Source organism: Cherax quadricarinatus, unplaced genomic scaffold (genome assembly GCF_038502225.1).
Source record: "Cherax quadricarinatus isolate ZL_2023a unplaced genomic scaffold, ASM3850222v1 Contig432, whole genome shotgun sequence".
NCBI classification, from domain to species: Eukaryota; Metazoa; Arthropoda; class Malacostraca; order Decapoda; family Parastacidae; genus Cherax; species Cherax quadricarinatus.
In genome coordinates, this window is record NW_027195458.1 from 128,612 (window position 1) to 156,377 (window position 27,766).

Sequence of the window (27,766 nt, forward strand, 5' to 3'; positions counted from 1 at the left end):
CTCCTCCTAACTTCCAAACTACGAATTCTCTGCATTATATTCACACCACACATTGCCCTCAGACATGACATCTCCACTGCCTCCAGCCTTCTCCTCGCTGCAACATTCATTACCCACGCTTCACACCCATATAAGAGCGTTGGTAAAACTATACTCTCATACATTCCCCTCTTTGCCTCCAAGGACAAAGTTCTTTGTCTCCACAGACTCCTAAGTGCACCACTCACTCTTTTTCCCTCATCAATTCTATGATTCACCTCATCTTTCATAGACCCATCCGCTGACACGTCCACTCCCAAATATCTGAATACGTTCACCTCCTCCATACTCTCTCCCTCCAATCTGATATTCAATCTTTCATCACCTAATCTTTTTGTTATCCTCATAACCTTACTCTTTCCTGTATTCACATTTAATTTTCTTCTTTTGCACACCCTACCAAATTCATCCACCAATCTCTGCAGCTTCTCTTCAGAATCTCCCAAGAGCACAGTGTCATCAGCAAAGAGCAGCTGTGACAACTCCCACTTTGTGTGTGATTCTTTATCTTTTAACTCCACGCCTCTTGCCAAGACCCTCGCATTTACTTCTCTTACAACCCCATCTATAAATATATTAAACAACCACGGTGACATCACACATCCTTGTCTAAGGCCTACTTTTACTGGGAAAAAATTTCCCTCTTTCCTACATACTCTAACTTGAGCCTCACTATCCTCGTAAAAACTCTTCACTGCTTTCAGTAACCTACCTCCTACACCATACACTTGCAACATCTGCCACATTGCCCCCCTATCCACCCTGTCATACGCCTTTTCCAAATCCATAAATGCCACAAAGACCTCTTTAGCCTTATCTAAATACTGTTCACTTATATGTTTCACTGTAAACACCTGGTCCACACACCCCCTACCTTTCCTAAAGCCTCCTTGTTCATCTGCTATCCTATTCTCCGTCTGACTCTTAATTCTTTCAATTATAACTCTACCATACACTTTACCAGGTACACTCAACAGACTTATCCCCCTATAATTTTTGCACTCTCTTTTATCCCCTTTGCCTTTATACAAAGGAACTATGCATGCTCTCTGCCAATCCCTAGGTACCTTACCCTCTTCCATACATTTATTAAATAATTGCACCAACCACTCCAAAACTATATCCCCACCTGCTTTTAACATTTCTATCTTTATCCCATCAATCCCGGCTGCCTTACCCCCTTTCATTTTACCTACTGCCTCACGAACTTCCCCCACACTCACAACTGGCTCTTCCTCACTCCTACAAGATGTTATTCCTCCTTGCCCTATACACGAAATCACAGCTTCCCTATCTTCATCAACATTTAACAATTCCTCAAAATATTCCCTCCATCTTCCCAATACCTCTAACTCTCCATTTAATAACTCTCCTCTCCTGTTTTTAACTGACAAATCCATTTGTTCTCTAGGCTTTCTTAACTTGTTAATCTCACTCCAAAACTTTTTCTTATTTTCAACAAAATTTGTTGATAACATCTCACCCACTCTCTCATTTGCTCTCTTTTTACATTGCTTCACCACTCTCTTAACCTCTCTCTTTTTCTCCATATACTCTTCCCTCCTTGCATCACTTCTACTTTGTAAAAACTTCTCATATGCTAACTTTTTCTCCCTTACTACTCTCTTTACATCATCATTCCACCAATCGCTCCTCTTCCCTCCTGCACCCACTTTCCTGTAACCACAAACTTCTGCTGAACACTCTAACACTACATTTTTAAACCTACCCCATACCTCTTCGAACCCATTGCCTATGCTCTCATTAGCCCATCTATCCTCCAATAGCTGTTTATATCTTACCCTAACTGCCTCCTCTTTTAGTTTATAAACCTTCACCTCTCTCTTCCCTGATGCTTCTATTCTCCTTGTATCCCATCTACCTTTTACTCTCAGTGTAGCTACAACTAGAAAGTGATCTGATATATCTGTGGCCCCTCTATAAACATGTACATCCTGAAGTCTACTCAACAGTCTTTTATCTACCAATACATAATCCAACAAACTACTGTCATTTCGCCCTACATCATATCGTGTATACTTATTTATCCTCTTTTTCTTAAAATATGTATTACCTATAACTAAACCCCTTTCTATACAAAGTTCAATCAAAGGGCTCCCATTATCATTTACACCTGGCACCCCAAACTTACCTACCACACCCTCTCTAAAAGTTTCTCCTACTTTAGCATTCAGGTCCCCTACCACAATTACTCTCTCACTTGGTTCAAAGGCTCCTATACATTCACTTAACATCTCCCAAAATCTCTCTCTCTCCTCTGCATTCCTCTCTTCTCCAGGTGCATACACGCTTATTATGACCCACTTCTCGCATCCAACCTTTACTTTAATCCACATAATTCTTGAATTTACACATTCATATTCTCTTTTCTCCTTCCATAACTGATCATTTAACATTACTGCTACCCCTTCCTTTGCTCTAACTCTCTCAGATACTCCAGATTTAATCCCATTTATTTCCCCCCACTGAAACTCTCCTACCCCCTTCAGCTTTGTTTCGCTTAGAGCCAGGACATCCAACTTCTTTTCATTCATAACATCAGCAATCATCTGTTTCTTGTCATCCGCACTACATCCACGCACATTTAAGCATCCCAGTTTTATAAAGTTTTTCTTCTTCTCTTTTTTAGTAAATGTATACAGGAGAAGGGGTTACTAGCCCATTGCTCCCGGCATTTTAGTCGCCTCATACGACACGCATGGCTTACGGAGGAAAGATTCTTTTCCACTTCCCCAATGACAATAGAAGAAATAAAAAAGAACAAGAGCTATTTAGAAAAAGGAGAAAAACCTAGATGTATGTATATATATATATGCATGTGCGTGTCTGTGAAGTGTGACCAAAGTGTAAGTAGGAGTAGCAAGATATCCCTGTTATCTAGCGTGTTTATGAGACAGAAAAAGAAACCAGCAATCCTACCATCATGCAAAACAGTTACAGGTTTTTGTTTCACAGTCATCTGGCAGGACGGTAGTACTTCCCTGGGTGGTTTCTGTCTACCAACCTACTACCTACTCTCGGTAAACTTATTCCCCTATAATTTTTACAATCTCTTTTGTCCCCCGTCCCTTTATATAAAGGAACTATCCACACTCTGCCAATCCCTAGGTACCTTCCCCTCTTTCATACATTTCTTTCTTCTTTCTTTCAATACACTGGCCGAGGCGGGGTGGCCCAAAAGGAAAAACGAAAGTTTCTCCTTTTACATTTTGTAATATATACAGGAGAAGAGGTTACTAGCCCCTTGCTCCTGGCATTTTAGTCGCCTCTTACAACACGCATGGCTTACGGAGGAAGAATTCTGTTACACTTCCCTATGGAGGTAAGAGAAAATAAACAAGAACAAGAACTCGTAAGAAAAATGGAAGAAAACCCAGAGGGGTGTGTATATACATATATGCCTGTACATGTATGTGTAGTGTGACCTAAGTGTAAGTAGAAGTAGCAAGACGCACCTGAAACCTTGCATGTTTATGAGACAGAAAAATGGACACCAGCAATCCTGCCATCATGTAAAACAATTACAGGTTTCCGTTTTACACTCACTTGGCAGGACGGTAGTACCTCCCTGGGCAGTTGCTGTCTACGAACCTACTACCTAGAACTCAGTAAACATATTCCCCTATAATTTTTACAATCTCTTTTGTCCCCCGTCCCTTTATATAAAGGAACTATCCACACTCTGCCAATCCCTAGGTACCTTCCCCTCTTTCATACATTTATTAAACAAAAATTCCAACCACTCCAACACTATACATGTATATCCTCCTGCTTTTAACATTTTTGTCATGATTCTGTCAGTTCCAGCTGCTTTACTCCCTTTCATTCTATGTAATGCCTCGTGCACCTCCCCCACACTCTCATCATACTCTTCTTCACTCCTAAAAGATATTATACCTCCCTGGCCAGTGCATGAAATTATCGCCTCCCTTTCTTCATCGACATTTAAAAGTTCCTCAAAATATTCCCGCCATCTACCCAATACCTCCAGCTCCCCATCAACTAACTCCCCTACTCTGTTTTTAACTGACAAATCTATTCTTTCCCTAGGCTTTCTTAACTTTTTTATCTCACTCCAAAATTTCGTTAAAATTTCGTGACAGTGCCTCTCCCCTTTTTCTCTATCACACACTCATTCTACCAATCACTCCTCTTTCCTTCTGCACCCACCCTCCTATAGCCACAAACTTCTGCCCCACATTCTAGTACTGCATTTTTAAAACTATTCCAACCCTCTTCAACCCCCCTACTACTCATACTTGCACTAGCCCACCTTTCTGCCAATAGTTGTTTATATCTCACCCTAATTTCCTCCTTAGTTTATACACTTTCACCTCTCTCTTTCTTTCTGTTGCCATTTTCCTTTTGTCCCATCTACCTCTTACTCTAACTGTAGCTACAACTAAATAAAGATCCGATATATCCGTTGCCCCTCTATGAACATGTACATCCTGAGGCCTATCCATCAGCCTTTTATCCACCAATACATAATCTAACAAACGACTTTCATTATGTGCTATATCATACCTTGTGTATTTATTTATCCTATTTTCATGAAATATGATGTATTACTTATTACCAAACCTCTTTCTACACATAGCTCAATTAAAGGCTTCCCATTTTCATTTACCCCTGGCACCCCAGATTTACCTTTTACTCCCTCCACAATATTTTTACCCACTTTAGCGCTGAGATCCCCAACCACAAGTACTCTCTCACTTGATTCGAAACTTCCCATGCCCTCGCTCAACATTTCCCAAAATCTCTCTCTCTCCTCTATTCTTCTGTCTTATCCAGGTACATAAACGCTTACTATAAACCACTTTTCACATCCAACCCTTATTTTACACCACATAATCCTTGAATTTATACATTTATATTCCCTCTTTTCCTGCCATAATTTATCCTTCAGCATTATTGCTACTCCTTTAGCTCTAACTCTATTTGAAACCCCTGATCTAATCCCATTTATTTCTCTCCACTGAGACTCTCCCACCCCCTTCAGCTTTGTTTCACTTAAAGCCAGGACATCCAGGTTCTTCTCATTCATAACATCCACAATCATCTCTTTCTTATCATTCACACAACATCTACAAACATTTAGACATCCCACTTTGACAGCTTTCTTCTTTTTCTTATTAGTAGGCTATACAGGAAAAGGGATTACTGGCCCATTGTTCCCGGCATTTTAGTTAACTTTCACAACACACATGGCTTACAGAGGAAAGATTCTTATTCCACTTCTCCATAGATATGAAAGGAAAAGCAATAAGAACAAGAACTATTAAGATAAAATCAAAGAAAACTCAGATGAGTGTATGTACAATAAACGTGCACAGGTCTCCCTCATCATTTGCGTTTTCCACTTTTGTGGGCTTTGAACATTCGCAAATTGCCAGCCGCCCAATCATATTTAAAATACGTCATTACATATGTTAGGAATTTTGGTGGTGGCAGAGTTTGTTTGGAGATAGGACAAGATAGTCCTTCAGTATGACACTAATATGAATTCTGCAGCTTATTTATCTATCACAATTCATCTAATATGACATAATAAACAATACAGTGGACCCCCGCATAGCGAACTTAATCCGTGCAAGAGGGCTGGTCGTTATGCGAAATGTTCGCTATGCGAATTAATTTTCCCCATAAGAAATAATGGAAATAAAATTAATCCGTGCAAGACACCCAAAAGTATGAAAAAAAAATTTTTTTACCACAAAAAAATGTTAATTTTAGTACACACAAACTGAAAAAGGCATGCACAATTACATGACACTTACTTTTATTGAAGATCTGGTGATGATTGATGGGATGGGAGGAGGGGAGAGAGAGTGTTAGTGTTTAGAAGGGGAATCCCCTTCCATTAGGACTTGAGGTAGCAAGTCCTTTTCTGGGGTTACTTCCCTTCTTCTTTTAATGCCACTAGGACCAGCTTCAGAGTCACTGGACTTCTTTCGCACAACATATCTGTCCATAGTGGCCTGTACCTCTCGTTCCTTTATGATTTGTCTAAAGTGGTTCACAACAGTGTCATTGTAACAGTCACCAGCACGGCTTGCAATAGCTGTGTGAGGGTGATTTTCATCAAAAAAGGTTTGCACTTCAAGCCATTTTGCACACATTTCCTTAATCTTTGAAGTAGGCAATTCCTTCAATTTCTCTCTCCCCTCCTTTGAACCAGTTTCCCCAGGTCTGGCCTCTTGCTCTTGAAGTTGATCTATCAGCTCATCAGTGGTTAGTTCTTCATTGTCCTCCTCCACCAACTCTTCCACATCCTCCCCACTAACCTCCAACCCCAAGGACTTCCCCAATTCCACAATTGATTCCTCAACTGGTATACTACTACTCTCAGGGTTAGCCTCAAACCCTTCAAAATCCCTTTTGTCTACACATTCTGGCCACAGTTTCTTCCAAGCAGAGTTCAAGGTTCTCTTAGTCACTCCCTCCCAAGCCTTACCTATAAGGTTTACACAACTGAGGATATTAAAGTGATCCTTCCAAAACTCTTTTAGAGTCAATCCAGTGTCTGTGGTCACTTCAAAGCACTTTTGAAACAGAGCTTTTGTGTACAGTTTCTTGAAGTTGGAAATGACCTGCTGGTCCATGGGCTGCAGGAGAGGAGTGGTATTAGGAGGCAAAAACTTCACCTTAATGAAGCTCATGTCCCCATAAAGTCGCTCTGCCACGTCTGTAGGATGACCAGGGGCATTGTCTAACACCAGGAGGCACTTAAGGTCTAATTTCTTTTCAGTTAGGTAATCTTTCACATTGGGGGCAAATGCATGGTGTAACCAGTTATAGAAAAATTCCCTAGTGACCCATGCCTTACTGTTTGCCCTCCACAGCACACACAAATTATCCTTGAGGACATTCTTTTGCCTGAACGCTCTGGGAGTTTCAGAGTGATACACTAATAAAGGCTTAACTTTGTAATCACCACTAGCATTGGCACACATCAACAAAGTAAGCCTGTCTTTCATAGGCTTATGTCCTGGGAGTGCCTTTTCCTCCTGAGTAATGTAGGTCCTGCTTGGCATTTTCTTCCAGAACAGGCCTGTTTCATCACAATTAAACACTTGTTCAGGTTCCAGTCCTTCAGTTTCTATGTACTCCTTGAATTCATGCACATATTTTTCAGCCGCTTTGTGGTCCGAACTGGCAGCCTCACCATGCCGTATCACACTATGGATGCCACTACGCTTCTTAAATCTCTCAAACCAACCTTTGCTGGCCTTAAATTCACTCACATCATCACTAGTTGCAGGCATTTTTTTAATTAAATCGTCATGCAACTTCCTAGCCTTTTCACATATGATCGCTTGAGAGACGCTATCTCCTGCTAGCTGTTTTTCATTTATCCACACCAATAACAGTCTCTCAACATCTTCCATCACTTGCGATCTTTGTTTCGAAAACACAGTTAAACCTTTGGCAACAACAGCTTCCTTGATTGCCGTTTTCTTGCCCACAATAGAAGCGATGGTTGATTTTGGTTTCTTGTACAACCTGACCAGGTCGGTGATACGTACTCCACTTTCATACTTATCAATGATCTCTTTCTTAATTTCAATGGGTATTCTTACCCTTTGAGGTGTAGGGTTGGCACTAGAAGCTTTCTTGGGGCCCATGGTCACTTATTTTCCACAAACAGCACCGAAAACACTGTAATAATACGAAATATTCCGAGTGTATGCTTGAATGTTACCGCGGAGGCTAGCTGGTAAACAATGGGACGGGCGGCACATGTGAGGCTGGCTGAGGGCCCACATTGGACGCGTCTTGGACGAAGGTCGCTGAGCGGGTTTTTGTCCACTATGCGGGGCAAAATTTTAGCGAACAAAGCGTTCGCTATGCGGATTGTTCGCTATGCAAGGCGTTCGCTATGCGGGGGTCCACTGTATTAATAACATAGAAACATGACATATACTCTAGAATGAATAAAATATGTCATTAAGTATGTCACGAGTGTTGCTGTGTTGTTGTTGTTGGGCGTATAAGGGCCACTGAGAGCATAAGCCGTACATAGTGGTGGAGGAGGCAGTAAAGACTAGAGACACTGGTGTTGTCAGTCGCCCTTTATAACTCCAACAATACTGGAGGAGTTAGGTTTGTGCTGTCCTTTTCCTATCAATTAATCGCTTAACTTACTTGCTACTCTGTTAATGCTACACTTTATTGCTGGCTGGCGCTATGACTTTTATTGACTCCTGCTACTTTAGTATCGTACGTATCGTAGAATCACTGAATCACTCCACTTTGGTACTCTGCTATGAATTCTTTTTTGATTTCTATAGTTTTTCTCACCTTCTTTACCAATGGGCTGGCACTAGTACAATATTTTACGATGTTTTCGTGTGTTTTATAATTGTTCATGGTTCAATAGGTTAAGGAAGCAGTATTGTTAGGCTAAGTAAATGCTATTATTATATCTCCCTACAACATATTTGTGCGCCAAACATTTGCGATTTTTCAACATTTGCGAGGTTCTTGATTCCCTAACCCTCGCAAATGTGGAGGTAGACCTATACATGTATGTGTAGTGTGACCTAAGTGTAAGTAGAAGTAGCAAGACGTACCTGAAATCTTGCATGTTTATGAGACAAAAAAGACACCAGCAGTCCTACCATCATGTAAAATAAATATAGGCTTCCGTTTTACACTCACTTGGCAGGATGGTAGTACCTCCCCGAATGGTTGCTGTCTACCAACCTACTACCTACCCATGACAGGCATATGACCTTTAAAAGAAATAGTGAGGCTTAAATGATGTTACACTATGTAAGTCCAAATCAAAACAGGAACAATTTGCAGCATAAAATTTTAAACAAGAGTGAAGCTCTTGTTGAAACCCAATTAACCCAAACACACAACACATTAAACAGGAGTGGAATGAATACTTACAGATTTGATGGGAGCTGCAAGTCAAGTGACTGACCACCGGTAGGAGAGAGACTCGTCACCTCCCACCGGGTACAGGAGGAGGGGTAGGGTAGTGGGAACGATGCACCCACCCTAACAGAACAAGCATACTGTCCAGTAAACTACCACCACCATTCATGCATACTTCCACCACTCTTATCTAATTAACTTTTCCCCCCTCACACTCTCCCATACCAAGACTTATAGTCAAGGAATGTGAGAAAAATTAGCGAGGAAAAAGCTCTAAAAAACGAAAGTTGTGTAATGCATGAGACAATATTTCAACTGACTGTCACGACTTGACCAGTCAGAGAAATAAACGAATCATGGATGTATCTGTTGCCAAATTTCACTTTTCCCAACAAAGAGTATGCAAGTTAGAGATCCAGAGCATCCCCTCAGCCCAGTAGAGCCACGGCAACTGTACTTAAAAAAAAAAAAAAAGTGTTATTTTGCAAAATTAAATATTTCTGAAACATACTCATTTGATGAGCCAAGATACACCCCTCCCCCCCCCCCCCCCCATTTTTTTTGTTATGACTCTCACTGAAGTAGGGAGACTTGAAATAGAGGAAACGCTTTCACCATCATCTATTCAGTCAATATCTTTCCAGAAGCATGCTGACATAACATTTCAGATAGCCCTCATTTTTTTCCTCATAATTACTTCACATAAAAATATTTTTTTCACAAGGTAATAGCTTTTAGTAATATATCCCTGCATTATGAAAAGGTTTATTGTATAGTGATTGGTAAGAAGTGTTATTTAAAGTGTAACCTTAATATTAACTTTCAGAATTGTGCTTATGTTCTTGAACCACAAAAAAAATAAAAAATAAATTATCAAATGTCAGTGGGTCTCAATTTTCTAGCATGATCATGTTTAATCGGAGTTCTTAAGTCCTCATTTTGAAAACTGAGTGATACTCCTACAGTTTACTTATTTCAGATGGCCAAAACTAGAATCTATATCGGAGAAGCTAGTTGATGTTTATCTGATGCTATCAGCTGGGCAACATGATGATGATCGAGATGGCGACAGTCATGCTGACGTTATGAATATGACTTCCATCAAGGTGTCTGGTCGTTTAGTGTCAACCCGTGACCTTAAGAAATGGTGCTCAAGAGTTTCCTCTCATGTTGATAATATAGAAATTTCATTGGCTAACACAGCATTCCAGGTAGTAGATTTTTCTCTGGTTACAATGCAGCCTCTCCTCACTCAACGACGGAGTTCCGTTCCTAAGACCACGTCAGTAAACGAATTCGTGGCTAAGCAAGGAGCATGCTCTAATGGCAGTGGGCTTGTGTCAGTCATTTTTTTAATTGTTTTAATGTCACCTTTGCACTATTTATAACATTTTTAGTATATATTTAAATGTTTATATGGTAGTGTACTGTATATTGTAAGAAACAGAATAGAGAAAATCAACTTTAATATACATTATTTAGGTATGCATACTGGTCAGAGAGCCTGTCGTAAGTCCGAGTCATTGGTAAACGAGAATGTTGCTAAGTGAGGAGAGGCTGTATTTGATCATTTTTTTTTTTTTTTTTGTAGTAGTAGGTTGGTAGACAGCAACCACCCAGGGAAGTACTACCGTCCTGCCAGATGACTGTGAAACAAAAACCTGTAACTGTTTTGCATGATGGTAGGATTGCTGGTTTTCTTTTTCTGTCTCATAAACACGCTAGATAACAGGGATATCTTGCTACTCCTACTTACACTTTGGTCACACTTCACAGACACGCACATGCATATATATATACATACATCTAGGTTTTTCTCCTTATTCTAAATAGCTCTTGTTCTTTTTTATTTCTTCTATTGTCCATGGGGAAGTGGAAAAGAATCTTTCCTCCGTAAGCCATGCGTGTCGTATGAGGCGACTAAAATGCCGGGAGCAATGGGCTAGTAACCCCTTCTCCTGTATACATTTACTAAAAAAGAGAAGAAGAAAAACTTTATAAAACTGGGTTGTTTAAATGTGCGTGGATGTAGTGCGGATGACAAGAAACAGATGATTGCTGATGTTATGAATGAAAAGAAGTTGGATGTCCTGGCTCTAAGCGAAACAAAGCTGAAGGGGGTAGGAGAGTTTCAGTGGGGGGAAATAAATGGGATTAAATCTGGAGTATCTGAGAGAGTTAGAGCAAAGGAAGGGGTAGCAGTAATGTTAAATGATCAGTTATGGAAGGAGAAAAGAGAATATGAATGTGTAAATTCGAGAATTATGTGGATTAAAGTAAAGGTTGGATGCGAGAAGTGGGTCATAATAAGCGTGTATGCACCTGGAGAAGAGAGGAATGCAGAGGAGAGAGAGAGATTTTGGGAGATGTTAAGTGAATGTATAGGAGCCTTTGAACCAAGTGAGAGAGTAATTGTGGTAGGGGACCTGAATGCTAAAGTAGGAGAAACTTTTAGAGAGGGTGTGGTAGGTAAGTTTGGGGTGCCAGGTGTAAATGATAATGGGAGCCCTTTGATTGAACTTTGTATGGAAAGGGGTTTAGTTATAGGTAATACATATTTTAAGAAAAAGAGGATAAATAAGTATACACGATATGATGTAGGGCGAAATGACAGTAGTTTGTTGGATTATGTATTGGTAGATAAAAGACTGTTGAGTAGACTTCAGGATGTACATGTTTATCGAGGGGCCACAGATATATCAGATCACTTTCTAGTTGTAGCTACACTGAGAGTAAAAGGTAGATGGGATACAAGGAGAATAGAAGCATCAGGGAAGAGAGAGGTGAAGGTTTATAAACTAAAAGAGGAGGCAGTTAGGGTAAGATATAAACAGCTATTGGAGGATAGATGGGCTAATGAGAGCATAGGCAATGGGGTCGAAGAGGAATGGGGTAGGTTTAAAAATGTAGTGTTAGAGTGTTCAGCAGAAGTTTGTGGTTACAGGAAAGTGGGTGCAGGAGGGAAGAGGAGCGATTGGTGGAATGATGATGTAAAGAGAGTAGTAAGGGAGAAAAAGTTAGCATATGAGAAGTTTTTACAAAGTAGAAGTGATGCAAGGAGGGAAGAGTATATGGAGAAAAAGAGAGAGGTTAAGAGAGTGGTGAAGCAATGTAAAAAGAGAGCAAATGAGAGAGTGGGTGAGCTGTTATCAACAAATTTTGTTGAAAATAAGAAAAAGTTTTGGAGTGAGATTAACAAGTTAAGGAAGCCTAGAGAACAAATGGATTTTTCAGTTAAAAATAGGAGAGGAGAGTTATTAAATGGAGAGTTAGAGGTATTGGGAAGATGGAGGGAATATTTTGAGGAATTGTTAAATGTTGATGAAGATAGGGAAGCTGTGATTTCGTGTATAGGGCAAGGAGGAATAACATCTTGTAGGAGTGAGGAAGAGCCAGTTGTGAGTGTGGGGGAAATTCGTGAGGCAGTAGGTAAAATGAAAGGGGGTAAGGCAGCCGGGATTGATGGGATAAAGATAGAAATGTTAAAAGCAGGTGGGGATATAGTTTTGGAGTGGTTGGTGCAATTATTTAATAAATGTATGGAAGAGGGTAAGGTACCTAGGGATTGGCAGAGAGCATGCATAGTTCCTTTGTATAAAGGCAAAGGGGATAAAAGAGAGTGCAAAAATTATAGGGGGATAAGTCTGTTGAGTGTACCTGGTAAAGTGTATGGTAGAGTTATAATTGAAAGAATTAAGAGTAAGACGGAGAATAGGATAGCAGATGAACAAGGAGGCTTTAGGAAAGGTAGGGGGTGTGTGGACCAGGTGTTTACAGTGAAACATATAAGTGAACAGTATTTAGATAAGGCTAAAGAGGTCTTTGTGGCATTTATGGATTTGGAAAAGGCGTATGACAGGGTGGATAGGGGGGCAATGTGGCAGATGTTGCAAGTGTATGGTGTAGGAGGTAGGTTACTGAAAGCAGTGAAGAGTTTTTACGAGGATAGTGAGGCTCAAGTTAGAGTATGTAGAAAAGAGGGAATTTTTTTCCCAGTAAAAGTAGGCCTTAGACAAGGATGTGTGATGTCACCGTGGTTGTTTAATATATTTATAGATGGGGTTGTAAGAGAAGTAAATGCGAGGGTCTTGGCAAGAGGCGTGGAGTTAAAAGATAAAGAATCACACACAAAGTGGGAGTTGTCACAGCTGCTCTTTGCTGATGACACTGTGCTCTTGGGAGATTCTGAAGAGAAGCTGCAGAGATTGGTGGATGAATTTGGTAGGGTGTGCAAAAGAAGAAAATTAAAGGTGAATACAGGAAAGAGTAAGGTTATGAGGATAACAAAAAGATTAGGTGATGAAAGATTGAATATCAGATTGGAGGGAGAGAGTATGGAGGAGGTGAACGTATTCAGATATTTGGGAGTGGATGTGTCAGCGGATGGGTCTATGAAAGATGAGGTGAATCATAGAATTGATGAGGGAAAAAGAGTGAGTGGTGCACTTAGGAGTCTGTGGAGACAGAGAACTTTGTCCTTGGAGGCAAAGAGGGGAATGTATGAGAGTATAGTTTTACCAACGCTCTTATATGGGTGTGAAGCATGGGTGATGAATGTTGCAGCGAGGAGAAGGCTGGAGGCAGTGGAGATGTCATGTCTGAGGGCAATGTGTGGTGTGAATATAATGCAGAGAATTCGTAGTTTGGAAGTTAGGAGGAGGTGCGGGATTACCAAAACTGTTGTCCAGAGGGCTGAGGAAGGGTTGTTGAGGTGGTTCGGACATGTAGAGAGAATGGAGCGAAACAGAATAACTTCAAGAGTGTATCAGTCTGTAGTGGAAGGAAGGCGGGGTAGGGGTCGGCCTAGGAAGGGTTGGAGGGAGGGGGTAAAGGAGGTTTTGTGTGCGAGGGGCTTGGACTTCCAGCAGGCATGCGTGAGCGTGTTTGATAGGAGTGAATGGAGACAAATGGTTTTTAATACTTGACGTGCTGTTGGAGTGTGAGCAAAGTAACATTTATGAAGGGATTCAGGGAAACCGGCAGGCCGGACTTGAGTGCTGGAGATGGGAAGTACAGTGCCTGCACTCTGAAGGAGGGGTGTTAATGTTGCAGTTTAAAAACTGTAGTGTAAAGCACCCTTCTGGCAAGACAGTGATGGAGTGAATGATGGTGAAAGTTTTTCTTTTTCGGGCCACCCTGCCTTGGTGGGAATCGGCCAGTGTGATAATAAAAAAAATAATAACATTTCTATATATGCACACTTTTAACGATGCTGTAATTAAGATTCTTCTCAACATTTTCTTTTCTTGTATGTCCCTAGACATCATATGATAGAAGCCAGACTTCATTATCTGATACAGGAGGGCCCAGCTTATGAGGCGGGTTATTTTCCAGGCTACTGCCATTAAGTGAATTACCTTTTTTTTCACTCTTAATTATATATATAAATGCCTGATAACATGTTTATGCTATCATGTAATAAGTTAGCAATAGAACAAGGCATAAAAACAATAAAAAAGTAAAATGCATGTACAGTACACTTATTACTTACCTTAAAATATTTGTAGTTTTAATGTAGGTGAGAGGTAAGTAGTATTTATTGTAGGAAGTGAGGTGTGGTAGCTCACCCAGCTACCACACCTCACAATTATGTTAATTTGTTTTACTATGTATATGTTTTGTTAACGTTATCCATGGAGCCAAAGAAGGGAATGTACGATAGTATAGTGGTACCAACACTTATATGGGTGTGAAGCATGGGTTGTAAATGCTGCAGTGAGGAGGAAGCTGGAGGCAGTGGAGATGTCGTATCTAAGGGTAATGTGTGGTGCAAATATTATACAGAGAATTCGTAGTATAGAAATTAGGAGGAGGTGTGGAGTTACTAAAAGTAGTATTCAGAGGGCTGAAGAGGGGTTGTTGAGGTGATTTGGTCATTTAGACAAAATAAAAGAAAGTAGAATGACTTAGAGAGCATATAAATCTTTAGGGAAAGAAAGGCAGGTTAGGGATCATCCTCAAAAAGGTTGAAGGGAGGTTTTGCGGGAGAGGGGCTTGGACTTCCAGGAAGCATGCATGAGCATGTTAGATAGGAGTGAATGGTTTTTGGGACCTGATGAGCTGTTGGAGTGTGAGCAGGATAATATTTTATGAAGGGATTCAGGGAAACTGGTTAGCCGAACTTGAGTCCTAGCGGTGGGAAGTACATGCCTGCACTTTAAAGAGCATTGGTATAACTATACTCTCATACATTCCCCTTTCAGCTTCCATGGATAACATTCTTTGTCTCCACAGATTCCTCTGTGCACCAATCACTTTTTTTCCCACAATTCTATGGTTCACCTCATCTTTTGTAGACCTATGTGCAAACAAGTCAACTTTCAAATATCTGAAAATATTCACTGCTTCCATACTCTCTCCCTCCAATGTAATATCCAATTTTTCTTTATCTAAATTGTTTGATACTCTCATCACCTTACTCTTATCTATGTTCACTTTCAACTTTCTACCTTTACACAGCCCCCCAGACTTGTCCACTAACCTTTGCAACTTTTCTTTAGAATCCCCCAAAAACACAGTATCATCAGCAAAAAGTAACTGCATCAATTCCCATTTTGTGTTTGATTCCCCATAATTTAATCCCACCCCTCTCCCCAACACCCTAGCATTTACTTCTTTTACAACCCCATTTATAAATATGTTCATTATTATAGTATATTAAACTGCTCCCCTAACTATTCCTGCATTATCTTTTCAGGAAGCTCTTGATTGCTTTTGTGCAGCAGTGCCAAATCCATCAACACACTTCACCTTTGCAGTACACATTGGTTCATTCATGAACTGCACAAAAGCAACAGTGGAATACTACTGCATGCAGTATAAACCGGAAGTAATGCATATGCCTGACCAGTTAATAATAGGCCAGAGAGCCAGGTTACATAAAAAAAATACTGATTACTTATCTATAGGTCTAAAGAAAACTGTTACTTTTTCATTGACAAGACCTGTAGCACTCTTGCTGGAGAGGATTGGTGTTGCAGTAATGAAAAAAGAACCAGTGTTGATTGTAGGAGAAACAGGTACAGGGAAAACATCAGCTGTACAGTATTTGGCACACCACACCAGAAACAAGTTACGTGTTATAAACATGAATCAGCAGAGTGATTCATCTGATCTCCTTGGAGGATTCAAGCCAGTCCAGATGAAAACTATTATCGCACCTGTACGACAACAATTTGAAGACCTCTTTGCTGTTACATTTTCAGCTTCTAAAAACAATAAATTTCTTGAACACATTATGGTGTGTTACGTCAATCAGAGGTGGAGTGACTTATTTACTTTGATGGAACATTCACAGGAACGTGCTGTGCATAAATTAAGTCATTCAAATGATACAGTAGAGCAGTATAAGCAAACACATACTAGAAGCATATTGGCTAAATGGCATAAATTTAGGCTCAAAATAGCAAGTTTGAAAGACCAAGTACAACATGCTCAGAGTGCCCTAGCCTTTTCCTTCATTGAAGGAACTCTAATCAAGGCTATTCAAGATGGTTAGTATTTCATTGATGTATTGTTATATTGTGGTATAAACTATTCTGTGCAGTAGTGGTTAATTGCTTGAATTTGACAGCCAATAGGAATAATTTTGCTAAAAAATTATTCTTTGTATTTAGTCTATTTTTTTAGATTTTATTTTTTATGTTCCTGATTTCTCTCACTAAGGTAAGGGAAGTGCAAGCTCCTGGTACATAAAACCTCCTTTACCCCCTCCCTCCTAGGACAGACCCCTACCCTGCCTTCTCTTCACTACAGATTTTTATGTCCAAATCATCATATTATTCCATCCTCTCTAAATGTCCAAGCCACCTCAGCATCCCCTATCCAGCCCTCTGGATAATACTTTTAGTAACCCCATACCTAATCTCCAAGCAATGAATTCTTTGCATAATATTCATTCATTACACATTGCCCTCGGACATGACATCACTGCCTTCAGCCTCATCCTTCCTGCAACATTAACAACTCATGCTTCACGCCTATATAAGAGCATTGGTATAACTGCACTCTCATACATTTCCCTTTTAGTTTCCATGGAAAACATTCTTTGTCTCCACAGATTCCTCTGTGCACCAGTCATCTTTTTGCCTCGTCAGTTCTGTGGTTCACCCCATCTTTCGTAGACCCATCTGCAGACAAGTCCACTCCCAAATATCTGATATGTAGTCTATCTTTACCTAAATTTTTCATTACCCTCGTCACCTTGTTCTTTCGAGTGTTCACTTTTAACTCCCTCCTTTTACATACCCTCCCAAATTCATCCACCAACCTTTGCAACTTCTCTTCAAAATCTGCCAAAAGCAGTGTCATCAGTAAAAAAGCAACTGTGACGACTTCCATTTTGTGTTAGTCTTTATCTACGCATTCCCACACCTTTCCCCAACACTCTTGCATACACTTTTCTTACAACCCCATCTTTATTTTTATTAACGTGTTGGCTGTCTCCCACCAAGGCAGGGTGACCCAAAAAGAAAGATAAAACTTTTATCATGTTCATGAATGGTATACAGCACCAACAAGATGAAAATTAAACACGTGCAACATCTGGGTATCTTTATTGTAGACGTTTCGCCATCCAGTGTCTTTATCAGTGCAAATTCAAGGACATAATTGGAAGATAAGAACTATATACAAAAGATGAGGTACTCAGTTTTTCAGCCTTAGAGTTGGCGTGTAGAGCACCGTAGTTGTGAAAAATCTGGAGCATAGCTAAAAAGGCTGCCGCTTATATACTTGCGTCAGGTAGAAAGGGACGGGTAGCAGACGAGGGCATAGTCACTGGTAGGCGGGATTCCCCAGTGGAAGTAAGTCATAACCATCTTCATGGCTACTTCTAGTACTACTACCACCACTAACCCTGGCCTACTTCCACTGGGGAATCCCACCTACCAGTGACTATGCCCTCGTCTGCTATCTGTCCCTTTCCACCTGATGCTAGTATATAACTGCCAGCCTTCTTGGCTATGCTCCAGATTCTTCATGACTACAGTGCTCTTCACACCAATTCCAAGGCTGAGGGACTGATTACCTCATCTTCTTTATATAGTTCTTGTCTTCCAATTGCAGTGGTACCCCGAGTTTCGTAGTGCTCCCAACTCAAACAGTTATGTAAGTGTATTATTGTTAGTGCTTTTGTAAGTGTAGTTTGGGGGTCTGAAACGGGCTAATCTAATTTACATTATTCCTTATGGGAACAAATTTGTTCAGTAACGGCAGTCGAACAGCCTTCTGGAACAAATTATGTACTGAACTTGGGGTACCACTGTATGTTCTTCTCTTTGTATTGATAAAGCCACTGGATGGCAAAACGTCTACAATAAAGATACCAAGATGTTGCGCTCTGTCTGCCCTGACCTAGTTTAATTTGTCCACCCTGTGGTTCAAGAGATATCAGAGTTTTTATCTTGTGTCCACACTCAACACAAAGATATCGAGTTTTGTTGGTGCCCAGGCCCTGTTGGTGTTCTGAGAAATAAAAGGAAAGATGGTGAGACAAAGGCTTCTGTAATGAAACCAATCTGTATCAGACTTTTGCCTCAGTGACTTTATGGGCCATGTACACATATGTCCTTGGGTCAAGGCAGTCTGTAATTATCACAACTTCTACTACACTCCTGCTCAAATGTGTGTTTATCTCAGTAAATATACATTGTTTACTTTAAACCTTATTTTAGGGTTTAACGTATCCTTAGTGATGTACAGGTTACATGTAGCCTTCATGTAGTTAATAGGCCTTAATCTTAATAACCCAACCAATATACACTCCACACATGTTAAAGACTTGTAATTTTTATTAGCTGAAACATTTTTCCTGCTCAATTTTAGCCTGCATATGAGAGAATGGGTCTTTGGGGTAAGTGTGCACAATATGGAAAATAATCCTACTCCACACAGGGCATGGTGGGGAAAAACAAATCTGACCATGTGTATAGTTTAAAATTGTGACTTTGAGTTGTTTTCTCATATGATTTTCTGGTTTTATTGGCTGTTTCTTGTTTTCGTTTGATAGAATGGAAAATACATTACTGAACTAGAGATGATTTTGATTAGCTTCAGGTCCAGAAGTAGCTTGAAATTGAGCTCAAATTAGCAGAAAAATTCTGTGTTTGCTGGGTAAGGCCTCCTACACCCCTCTAGTCTTTTATGTGGATTTTTAATAGGTTTGATCCAATTATTGGGACACCATAAACCATGAACAATCATTCCTGGATATATTTTATTATCTGAGAGTGGTAAATTATGAGGTTGGAGAATGGTTCTCCAAGGTGAGAGAGCACAGTATAAAAAACAATCCTGTCCCACCTGGTGCATGATGGGAAAAGCAAAATTCTGACCATCTATATAGTTTAAAATTGGGACTTTGAGCTGTTTTATTAGATGCTTTTCATTGTATTATTTGCTGTTTCTTGGTATAATTTGATAGAATGGAAGACATACTATTGAAATAGAGATGATCTTGGTTGGTTTCAGGACCAGAAGTTTGTATCTTGAAATTGGGCTCGGTATTCCTGAGGCTGGGTAAGGACTCTACACACCCGTTATATTTTATGGGATTTTAATAGCCCTGATTCAATTATTAGAATTCCGTCCGTCACCAATCATTTCATTCCTGGTTATATTTTATTTGAGAAATAAGAGTAATTTTGTGTGATTATGAATTCAAAATAGAAGGCAAGTGTAATACGTATAGGAGAGACCTGGAGACGTGATTAACCCTTTGAGGGTCGGTCACGTACAAGTACGTCATTACAGCCAGGGTCGGTCACGTACTTGTACGCCTAAATTCTAGCGCCTTCAAATCTGGTGGAAGAAAGCTGGCAGACATACATATGAAAGAATGGGTCTGTGTGGTCAGTGTACGTAGCATTAAAAAAATCCTGAAGCATGCTGTGCATAATGAGAAAAAAAACTTTGTGTTTTTGGCTTAATACAGCGACTTTCTAGTGAATTTTCGCATGGTATTTATGGTTGTATTCTCGTTTCTTTGGTCTCATTTGATAGAATGGAAGATATATTACAGAATTAGAGATGATTTTGATTGGTTTCACGATGACAAGTACCCTGAAATTGAGCTCAAAGTAGCAAAAATTATAAATTTTTGCCGATATTCAAGATTAAACAAATCAAGCCACGCGTCCAATACACATCAGCTGGCGAGTCTGTTCTTTCATAAGTGCGCTGATATCATTTATACCGTTTTTACAATGATGTAGTAGTATACATAACAGAAAACTTTCTATTTTCTGTGAGAATAAAAATTCAAAATGGAAAGCAAAAGTAATGTAAGAGAGGCCTAGAGACATGACTAATGAAAAGATAAAATGTTATTTTAGTGCCATGAATGTCTGTCTTGTTTATTTTGAACCCTATTTTGAAATTGGCATCTTAAATTTGTGTGAAATTTCCCAAATTGCCAATTTCTGACCATTTTATTGGGTAGTTGAAATCGGTAAATGGGCGGATTCTTGTACTCAATCGATAGAACAAATGGAGTTCTAGGGAAATAGCTATGATTTTAGTCAACTGCAACATTGGAATTGGCCGAAATTAGGGTCCAAAGGGGGCGAAATCGCCAACTTTGAGACCACTAACTTCGCAAGAGCATAATTCTGTAAGTTTTTCATCAAATTTCATACTATTGGTGTCATTATGATTGGAAAAAGATTATCATTTCATGAGAAAAAATAATTTTTTTTGTTTTTTTTTGAAAAATTTTCGACCCTGAGAACGAGTTTGGGAGAGGGCCTCTCAACCCTCAAAAGGTTAATGGACGGAGGAAATGTTATCCCAGTGTCAGGAATGTCTACACTGTTTTGGACTTTTTCAATTAATATATTTCCCCAAATTACTTCCGTGCATTTTATAGGGTATTTTAAATAGTTGAATGCTCTGTTTCCTGTGCTCATTCAATAGAATGTAAGGCATATTGGTAAGATAGCTCAGAATTTGGTCGAATGGGGTAGTGGAATAGGCTTAAAGTAAGAATTAAGTGGGCAAAATCACAAATACATAAATTGAGCTAAGACTTTGTGCAAGCTTAATTTCATAAGTTTTTCATCAAATTTTATACATATGGTGTCATTACCTTCATAAATAGATTCTCTTCCATTTCAGAAGAAATATAAATTTTGAGAGTCTGGACAGTGAAAGTGTTAATACTTTTACCAGTATTCAGTCAACACTATATATATTCAACTGAAGAAGTCTGCTGTGCAGGCAAAATGTTTCAGCAAATTATTGCACAAATCTTATTCATCTACACTCCACTATTTTCATCACATTCATGTATTTATTGTACATGTTGATATTGTATGAATGTGTACACCAGTTCTTTGGTGCTTTTATGCCAGTGAAGGTCTTTTGAACCAGGGAATTGTAGCTGTCCTCCACTTCATTCCTCTTTCCTTGGGGGCTGTTGATCACTCTTGAGTTAAACACTACTCATAAATCTAATAACAAAAGTAATTATAATAATAATTGAATGATAAAAAAAAGTCTTGTCATTTATTGCAAAGTTTGTTTATGTTACCAGACAAGCTTTTCATAATGAAAAGAGGATAATTGTTAGTTATAATATTGTTCAATGCTCCATGCTTTTGTGCTATCAAATGGTTTCCAAGTCATTATGTTCAAGTTAGATTAAAAATTCTTCTAGTTTATGATTGCTGAATTGTAACCTTGCATGTCATTTGTGTAATTTCTCATTACAGGTGACTTTATTCATGTAAATATGTTTAATATTTTTTTGTTGATTCAAATTATTGTAGATGCAATATGCTGTTTATAAAGGTTAACCATTTTGTAATCTGCCAGCACATGATATACCTTTATCTTATTGATAATTTTTTCATTGCCAGGAGAGTGGGTGTTGCTTGATGAAATAAACTTGGCCAGTGCAGAGACTTTGGAATGTTTATCAGGACTTCTGGAGTCTGATTCTGGATCCTTGACACTGCTAGAGCGAGGAGATTTCAAGCCTGTAGCTAGACATCAAGATTTTCGTCTTTTTGCATGTATGAACCCAGCTACTGACGTAGGAAAGAAGGAATTACCAGCTGGACTGCGAAACAGATTTACAGAGTTCTTTATGGGAGAACGTCAGAGCAAACAGGATCTAATGATTATTATAAATGACTATTTAGTTAAGGTATGTGATACAACTGTAAAACACAACTAACATTGATTTGAAGCAATCGTATGTACCTATATGATATTCTGTGTAGTACATTAAAGTATGTACTGTATTTCCTATCTGATACTTTATTTGGGTGAGGTGTGTAAAGGTAGAAAGTTGAAAGTGTACTTAGATAGGAGTAAGGTGATGAGGGTATCAAGTGATTTAGATAAAGAAAAATTGGATATCACGTTGGAGGGAGGGAGTATGGAAGAAGTGAATGTTTTCAGATATTCGTCAGCGGATGGGTTTATGAAGGATGAGGTTAACCATAGAATTGATGAAGAAAGGTGAGTGGTGCATTGAGGTATCTGTGGAGACAAAGAAAGTTATCCATGGAGGCAAAGAAGGGAATGTACTAGAGCGTAGTGGTACCAACACTCTTATATGGGTCTGAAGCATGGGTTGTAAATGCTGCAGCGAGGAGGCAACTGGAGGTAGTGGAGATGTCGTGTCTAAGGGCAATGTGTGGTGTAAATATTATGCAGAGAATTTGTAGTGTGGAAAATTAGGAGGTGTGGAGTTACTAAAAGTGTTAGTCAGAGGGCTGAAGAGGGGCTGTTGAGGTGGTTTTGTCATTTAGAAAGAATGAAACAAAGTAGAATGACTTGGAGACTGTATGAATCTGTTTGGGAAGGAAGGCGGGGTAGGGAGGTTGGAGGAGGGGGTAGAGGAGGTTTTGTGGGTGAGGGGCTTGGACATCTAGTAAACATGCATGAGCTTGTTGGATAGGAGTGAATGGAAATGGAAAGTACTATACCTGCGATTTAAAGGAGGGGTTTGGAACATTGGCAGTTTGGAGTGACGTTGAAGCTGTCGTATCTGAGTACCTCAGCAAAGACAGTGATTATGTATGAGTGATGGTGAAAATGTTGAATGATGATGAAAGTGTTTTCTTTCTTTTTGGGTCACCCTGCCGGGTGGGAGATGACTGACGTGTTAAAAAAAAAATGAAAGATGATTAGTAAATCTTACAAACTTCTTCTTACATTCATTATATGCATATCTTTACTTTCCCATGTATACTTACACTCAGTATACACATATCTTTACTTTTCTATGTCTGCTTACATTCAGTATTCAAGTATCTTTACTTGCCTATGTGCTTCTTAATAGTTCTTATTCCTGTAATATTTAATTTCTAAGCTTGGAGGCCTGGTCTGAGGCTAGGCCAATGGGAAAGATAATTGCCAAAACAACCAATAGATAAGTGTATGAATAATAGGTGTGCTATGCAGCAATATAAATGCATGAGTTTAAGAAAAAAAAGGAAAATAAGAAGTATACAGTTGGAATGTAAATGAAAAACTTGTTGGTTTATATATACACAGATAATATTTGGTGTACTTTATTTTGAAATACAAGGTAATTCATTGAATGAAAAATCTGTACAGTATATGGAAGTACATTCAGTTCCTTATGTAGCATAGGTGAGCAGTAGAAAAGTAGTAGCAGGTTTGATAGCAAGATTAGTGCAGTTTAGTTTAGAAAGTTTTGCACATAAGATATTCAAGAACAGAGATGAGTGTTAATTCTGTAAATATATTCCCTATTTCAGTTGGGTCCATCAAGCAAGCAAGTGAAAGGTATTAAGAACTTTTACAGGAAAGTAAAGGAAGATTCAGAAGTAAAGCTGACTGATGGTACGGGTCACAAGCCACATTACAGTTTACGCACCCTCTGCCGTGCACTTACTGTCGCTGCCAGGAACCCCTGCTCCAGCTTACCAAGATCACTCTTTGAGTCCTTTTGTTTATCATTCTTAACTCAGTTGGATCAGGCGTCTTATCGTGAAGTAATAGCTTTAATCAAACTTCATGTCTTGGGCATTAATCCCAAAGGTAAAGAGAATGACAAACAAAACTTCAAATTGACATTAGACCCAATCCCAGCACCTGCCAATGAGAAAGCTGTGCAAATTTTGGGTTACTGGGTTCCACAAGGTGATCAAGAACCTTACTCACCACACAATGTAAGTTAATTATGAAAGTTATCTGGTTTAATTATAATATTACCACTTCATAAAAAAGGCACAGTGATGGGCAATTGCTTCAGGGCCTGCAGGTGGAAGGAACCCTTAGGCTCTGGTTTACATATTGTGGTTTATTTTGAGGGCTCTTCAACCCTTGCAGCCTGGCCTGAGGTCAGGCATCCTTCACCTTTGCCTTTGATATACCTTTGATGAGTTTCGAGAGTACTCCCAGAACCTGGCTTGCCTTGTTGACCAATGATCAACTAGACTGTTGCTTCTAGTAGCCTGCATCCCTACATAGCTATCATAACCGGGATGATCAGGTACAAGTAGCAGATAGTGATTAAGTTTCCTGTTGATAACTTTTTCTGTTGTTTCTTTCAAATTCAAGTACTTTATTTCTGTTATGCAGCATATAGATAACTGTATACTGTAATGTAGGCATGCCCCCTGGCATGACAGTGATGGAATGAATGATGATGAAAGTGTTTCTTCTTTCTTCGGGTCAACCTTCCTTGCTGGGACACGGCTGATATATTAAAAAAAAAGAAATGTAGTTTGTGTAGTAAAATATTGTTAGGTATAAAAGAAATCCACTAGCATGCAATGCATTTCAGGTAAAGTTGATTTGTTCAGTGTTACCATTTTGAGTAATGAATTGTAAGCAAGAACATACAGCCGCTCCTCACTTAATGAGTTCCGTTCCAAAGGCCATGTTGGTAAACAAATTTGTCGCCAAGTGAGGAGCGTACTATAATGGTAGCGAGTGTGTGTCTACCATCTTTGATATTATTTTAATGTCACCTTTGCAACATTTATAACATTTCAGGTATATTTTTAAATGTTTATGCAGTAGCGTACTGTATATTGTAATAAACAGAATAGAGGAAATCAGCTCTAGTATACATTATTTAGGTATGCATATTGGTCGGAGAGCCGGTCGTAAGTCCGAGTTGTTAATAAACAAGTACATCGCTAAGTGAGGAGAGGTATATGAAAGTGCATTATAAATACATTGCACATAAAGTGCATTATATGTTTGTTACCCCCCATGCTCCACTTTTAATCCACCATTGTTTAGGACTTACAAAGCTGTGATTTCCTCAATCATTGTTTATAGTCTTGAGAGTGAAATATGAAAAGGGCATAAAGAGGAATGTATGAATGTCTTGCCTATGGAGCAAGCAGAGTTATTTAAATTATTTATATATTTTTACTTTATTTTATTAAATTGGGTAGGGAATGTGTAGATCAAGTGTTTACATTGAAGCATATATGTGAACAGTAGTATTTAGATAAAGGTAGAGAAGTTTTCATTGCATTTGTGGATTTAGAAAAGGCATATATATGGAATAGGTAATAAGTTACTAAATGCTGTAAAGATTTTTTATGAGGATAGTGAGGCTCAGGTTAGGGTGTGTAGAAGAGAGGGAGATTACTTTCTGGTAAAAGTAGGTCTTAGACAGGGATGTTTAATGTCACCATGGTTGTTTAATATATTTATAGATGGGATTGTGAAAGAAGTAAATGCTAGGGTGCTGAGGAGAGGGGTGGGATTAAATTATGGGGAATCAAGTACAAAATGGGAGTTGACACAGTTACTTTTTGCTGATGATGCTGTGCTTATGGGAGATTCTAAAGAAAAGTTGCAAAGGTTAGTCTACACATTTGGGAGGGTGTGTAAAGGTAGAAAATTGAAAGTGAACATAGATAAGAGTAAGGTGATAAAGGTTTTTTTTAATATCACACTGGCCGATTCCCACCAAGGCAGGGTGGCCCGAAAAAGAAAAACTTTCACCATCATTCACTCCATCACTGTCTTGCCAGAAGGGTGCTTTACACTACAGTTTAAACTGCAACATTAACAGGATTTAGATAAAGAAAAATTGGATATCACATTGGAGAGAGGGAGTATGGAAGTGAATGTTTTCAGATGTTTGAGAGTTGATATGTGAGCTGATGGGTTTATGAAGATGAGGTTAACCATAGAATTGATGAATGGAAAAAGGTGAGTGGTGCGTTGAAGTATATGTAGAGGTAAAAAACGTTATCTATGGAGGCAAAGAAGGGAATGTATGAAAGTATAGTAGTACCAACACTCTTATATAGATGTGAAGCTTGGGTTGTAAATGCTGCAGTGAGGAGGCGGTTGGAGGCAGTGATGTCCTGTCTAAGGGCAACGTGTTGTGCAGATATTATGCAGAGAATTCGGAGTGTGGAAATTAGGAGGTGTGGAGTTAATAAAAGTATTAGTCAGAGGGCTGAAGAGGGGTTGTTGAGGTGGTTTGGTCATTTAGAGAGAATGGATCGAAGTAGAATGACATGGAGAGTGTATAAATCTGTAGGGGAAGGAAGGCGGGGTAGGGGTTGTACTCAAAAAGGTTGGAGGGGGGGGTAAAGGAGGTTTTGTGGGCGAGGGGCTTGGATTTCCAGCAAGCGTGCGTGAGCGTGTTAGGAGTGAATGGAGACGAATGGTTTTGGGGATGTGACGAGCTGTTGGAGTGTGAGCAAGGTAATATTTAGTGAAGGGATTCAGGGAAATTCTAGGCATTAAAGTTGAAAATAGGAATTTGGTAATTATCCTAGTATACAAACCACCATCGGCAACTGCTGAGGAATTCACAGATCAGTCAAGTAAGATAGATAGCTATCTGGATAGGCTAGAAAGTCCTACACCAAATATTTTACTCCTTTGAGATTTTAATCTCCCTCTTGTAAAATGGAAGATGGCACAATGAAATGTTATATCAGAAATATCCCCGGGAAGCACCCTGGCTCAACATGTACATACCAGGGAAATAATGAGGTTTTGTGAAAAGTACTCTTTAAACCAACAGGTAATTGATCCCACTAGAAATGAAAATACCCTGGATTTGATATTCACAAACAACGAGGAACTGATCAGAGACATAACAGTTTCCAAAACTATTTACTCTGATCATAACATCATAGAGGTTCAAACTAGTATTAACTCAGGGGTAGGAAACTGCATCGCTAAAGTTAGAGACGGGATGTTCAGTAAGTTTAATTTTAACAACCATAGAATTAACTGGGAAAAAATAAACCAAGAGCTATCAGACATACCCTGGGAATCAGACATGAGCACCCTAAATCCCCTCTAGTGCCTAGAGAAGCTGAATACAGAAGCATACAAAGTATGTATGAAACATGTACCATTGAGGAAACCCAGAGGAAAATCAGATAAAGAGAGAGAGCATAGGTAATGGTACAGAAGAAGAAAACGGGTTACTGAACTGCTTAAAAACACAAATGTGCTACAACAAGGGAAATACAGACTTAGCAGAGAGATCACTGAATTAGAGCAAAAACTTAGGATGTCATACCTCGCAGAAGAAGTACAAAGGGAACAAAAGGCCATACAGGATATTGCAAGAAACCCAAAATATTTCTATTCCTACGCAAAATCCAAGCTAAAAACTACCTGTAGAATTGGACCGCTACTGAGAGGAGACTCGTATACTGACGATGAACAGGAAATGAGTGAAATCCTAAAAGAACAGTATGAGTCTGTGTTCAGCAACCCACTAAATGACAGCAAGGTAGAAAATGCAGAAATATTTTTCACTCCAGAAGAAGGCCGCACAGACCAACTAACTGACATTAGTACAAATCCCATAGATTTCGAAAAAGAAATGGAAAACATGCCC

At 39.3% G+C, this 27,766-nt stretch overlaps 1 protein-coding gene across 1 annotated transcript in view; it reads left to right on the forward strand.

Annotated features, from left to right (window-relative positions):
• The window catches only part of LOC138851369 (midasin-like), a 90,725-nt gene that overhangs the window by 37,414 nt on the left and 25,545 nt on the right, over nucleotides 1-27,766 (forward strand). Inside the window, exons 9-12 of the mRNA XM_070080422.1 lie at nucleotides 9,932-10,163; nucleotides 15,650-16,445; nucleotides 21,810-22,099; nucleotides 23,685-24,098. Of these exons, the coding sequence (XP_069936523.1) occupies nucleotides 9,932-10,163; nucleotides 15,650-16,445; nucleotides 21,810-22,099; nucleotides 23,685-24,098 (1,732 nt within the window). The remainder of the gene's footprint in view (nucleotides 1-9,931; nucleotides 10,164-15,649; nucleotides 16,446-21,809; nucleotides 22,100-23,684; nucleotides 24,099-27,766) is intronic.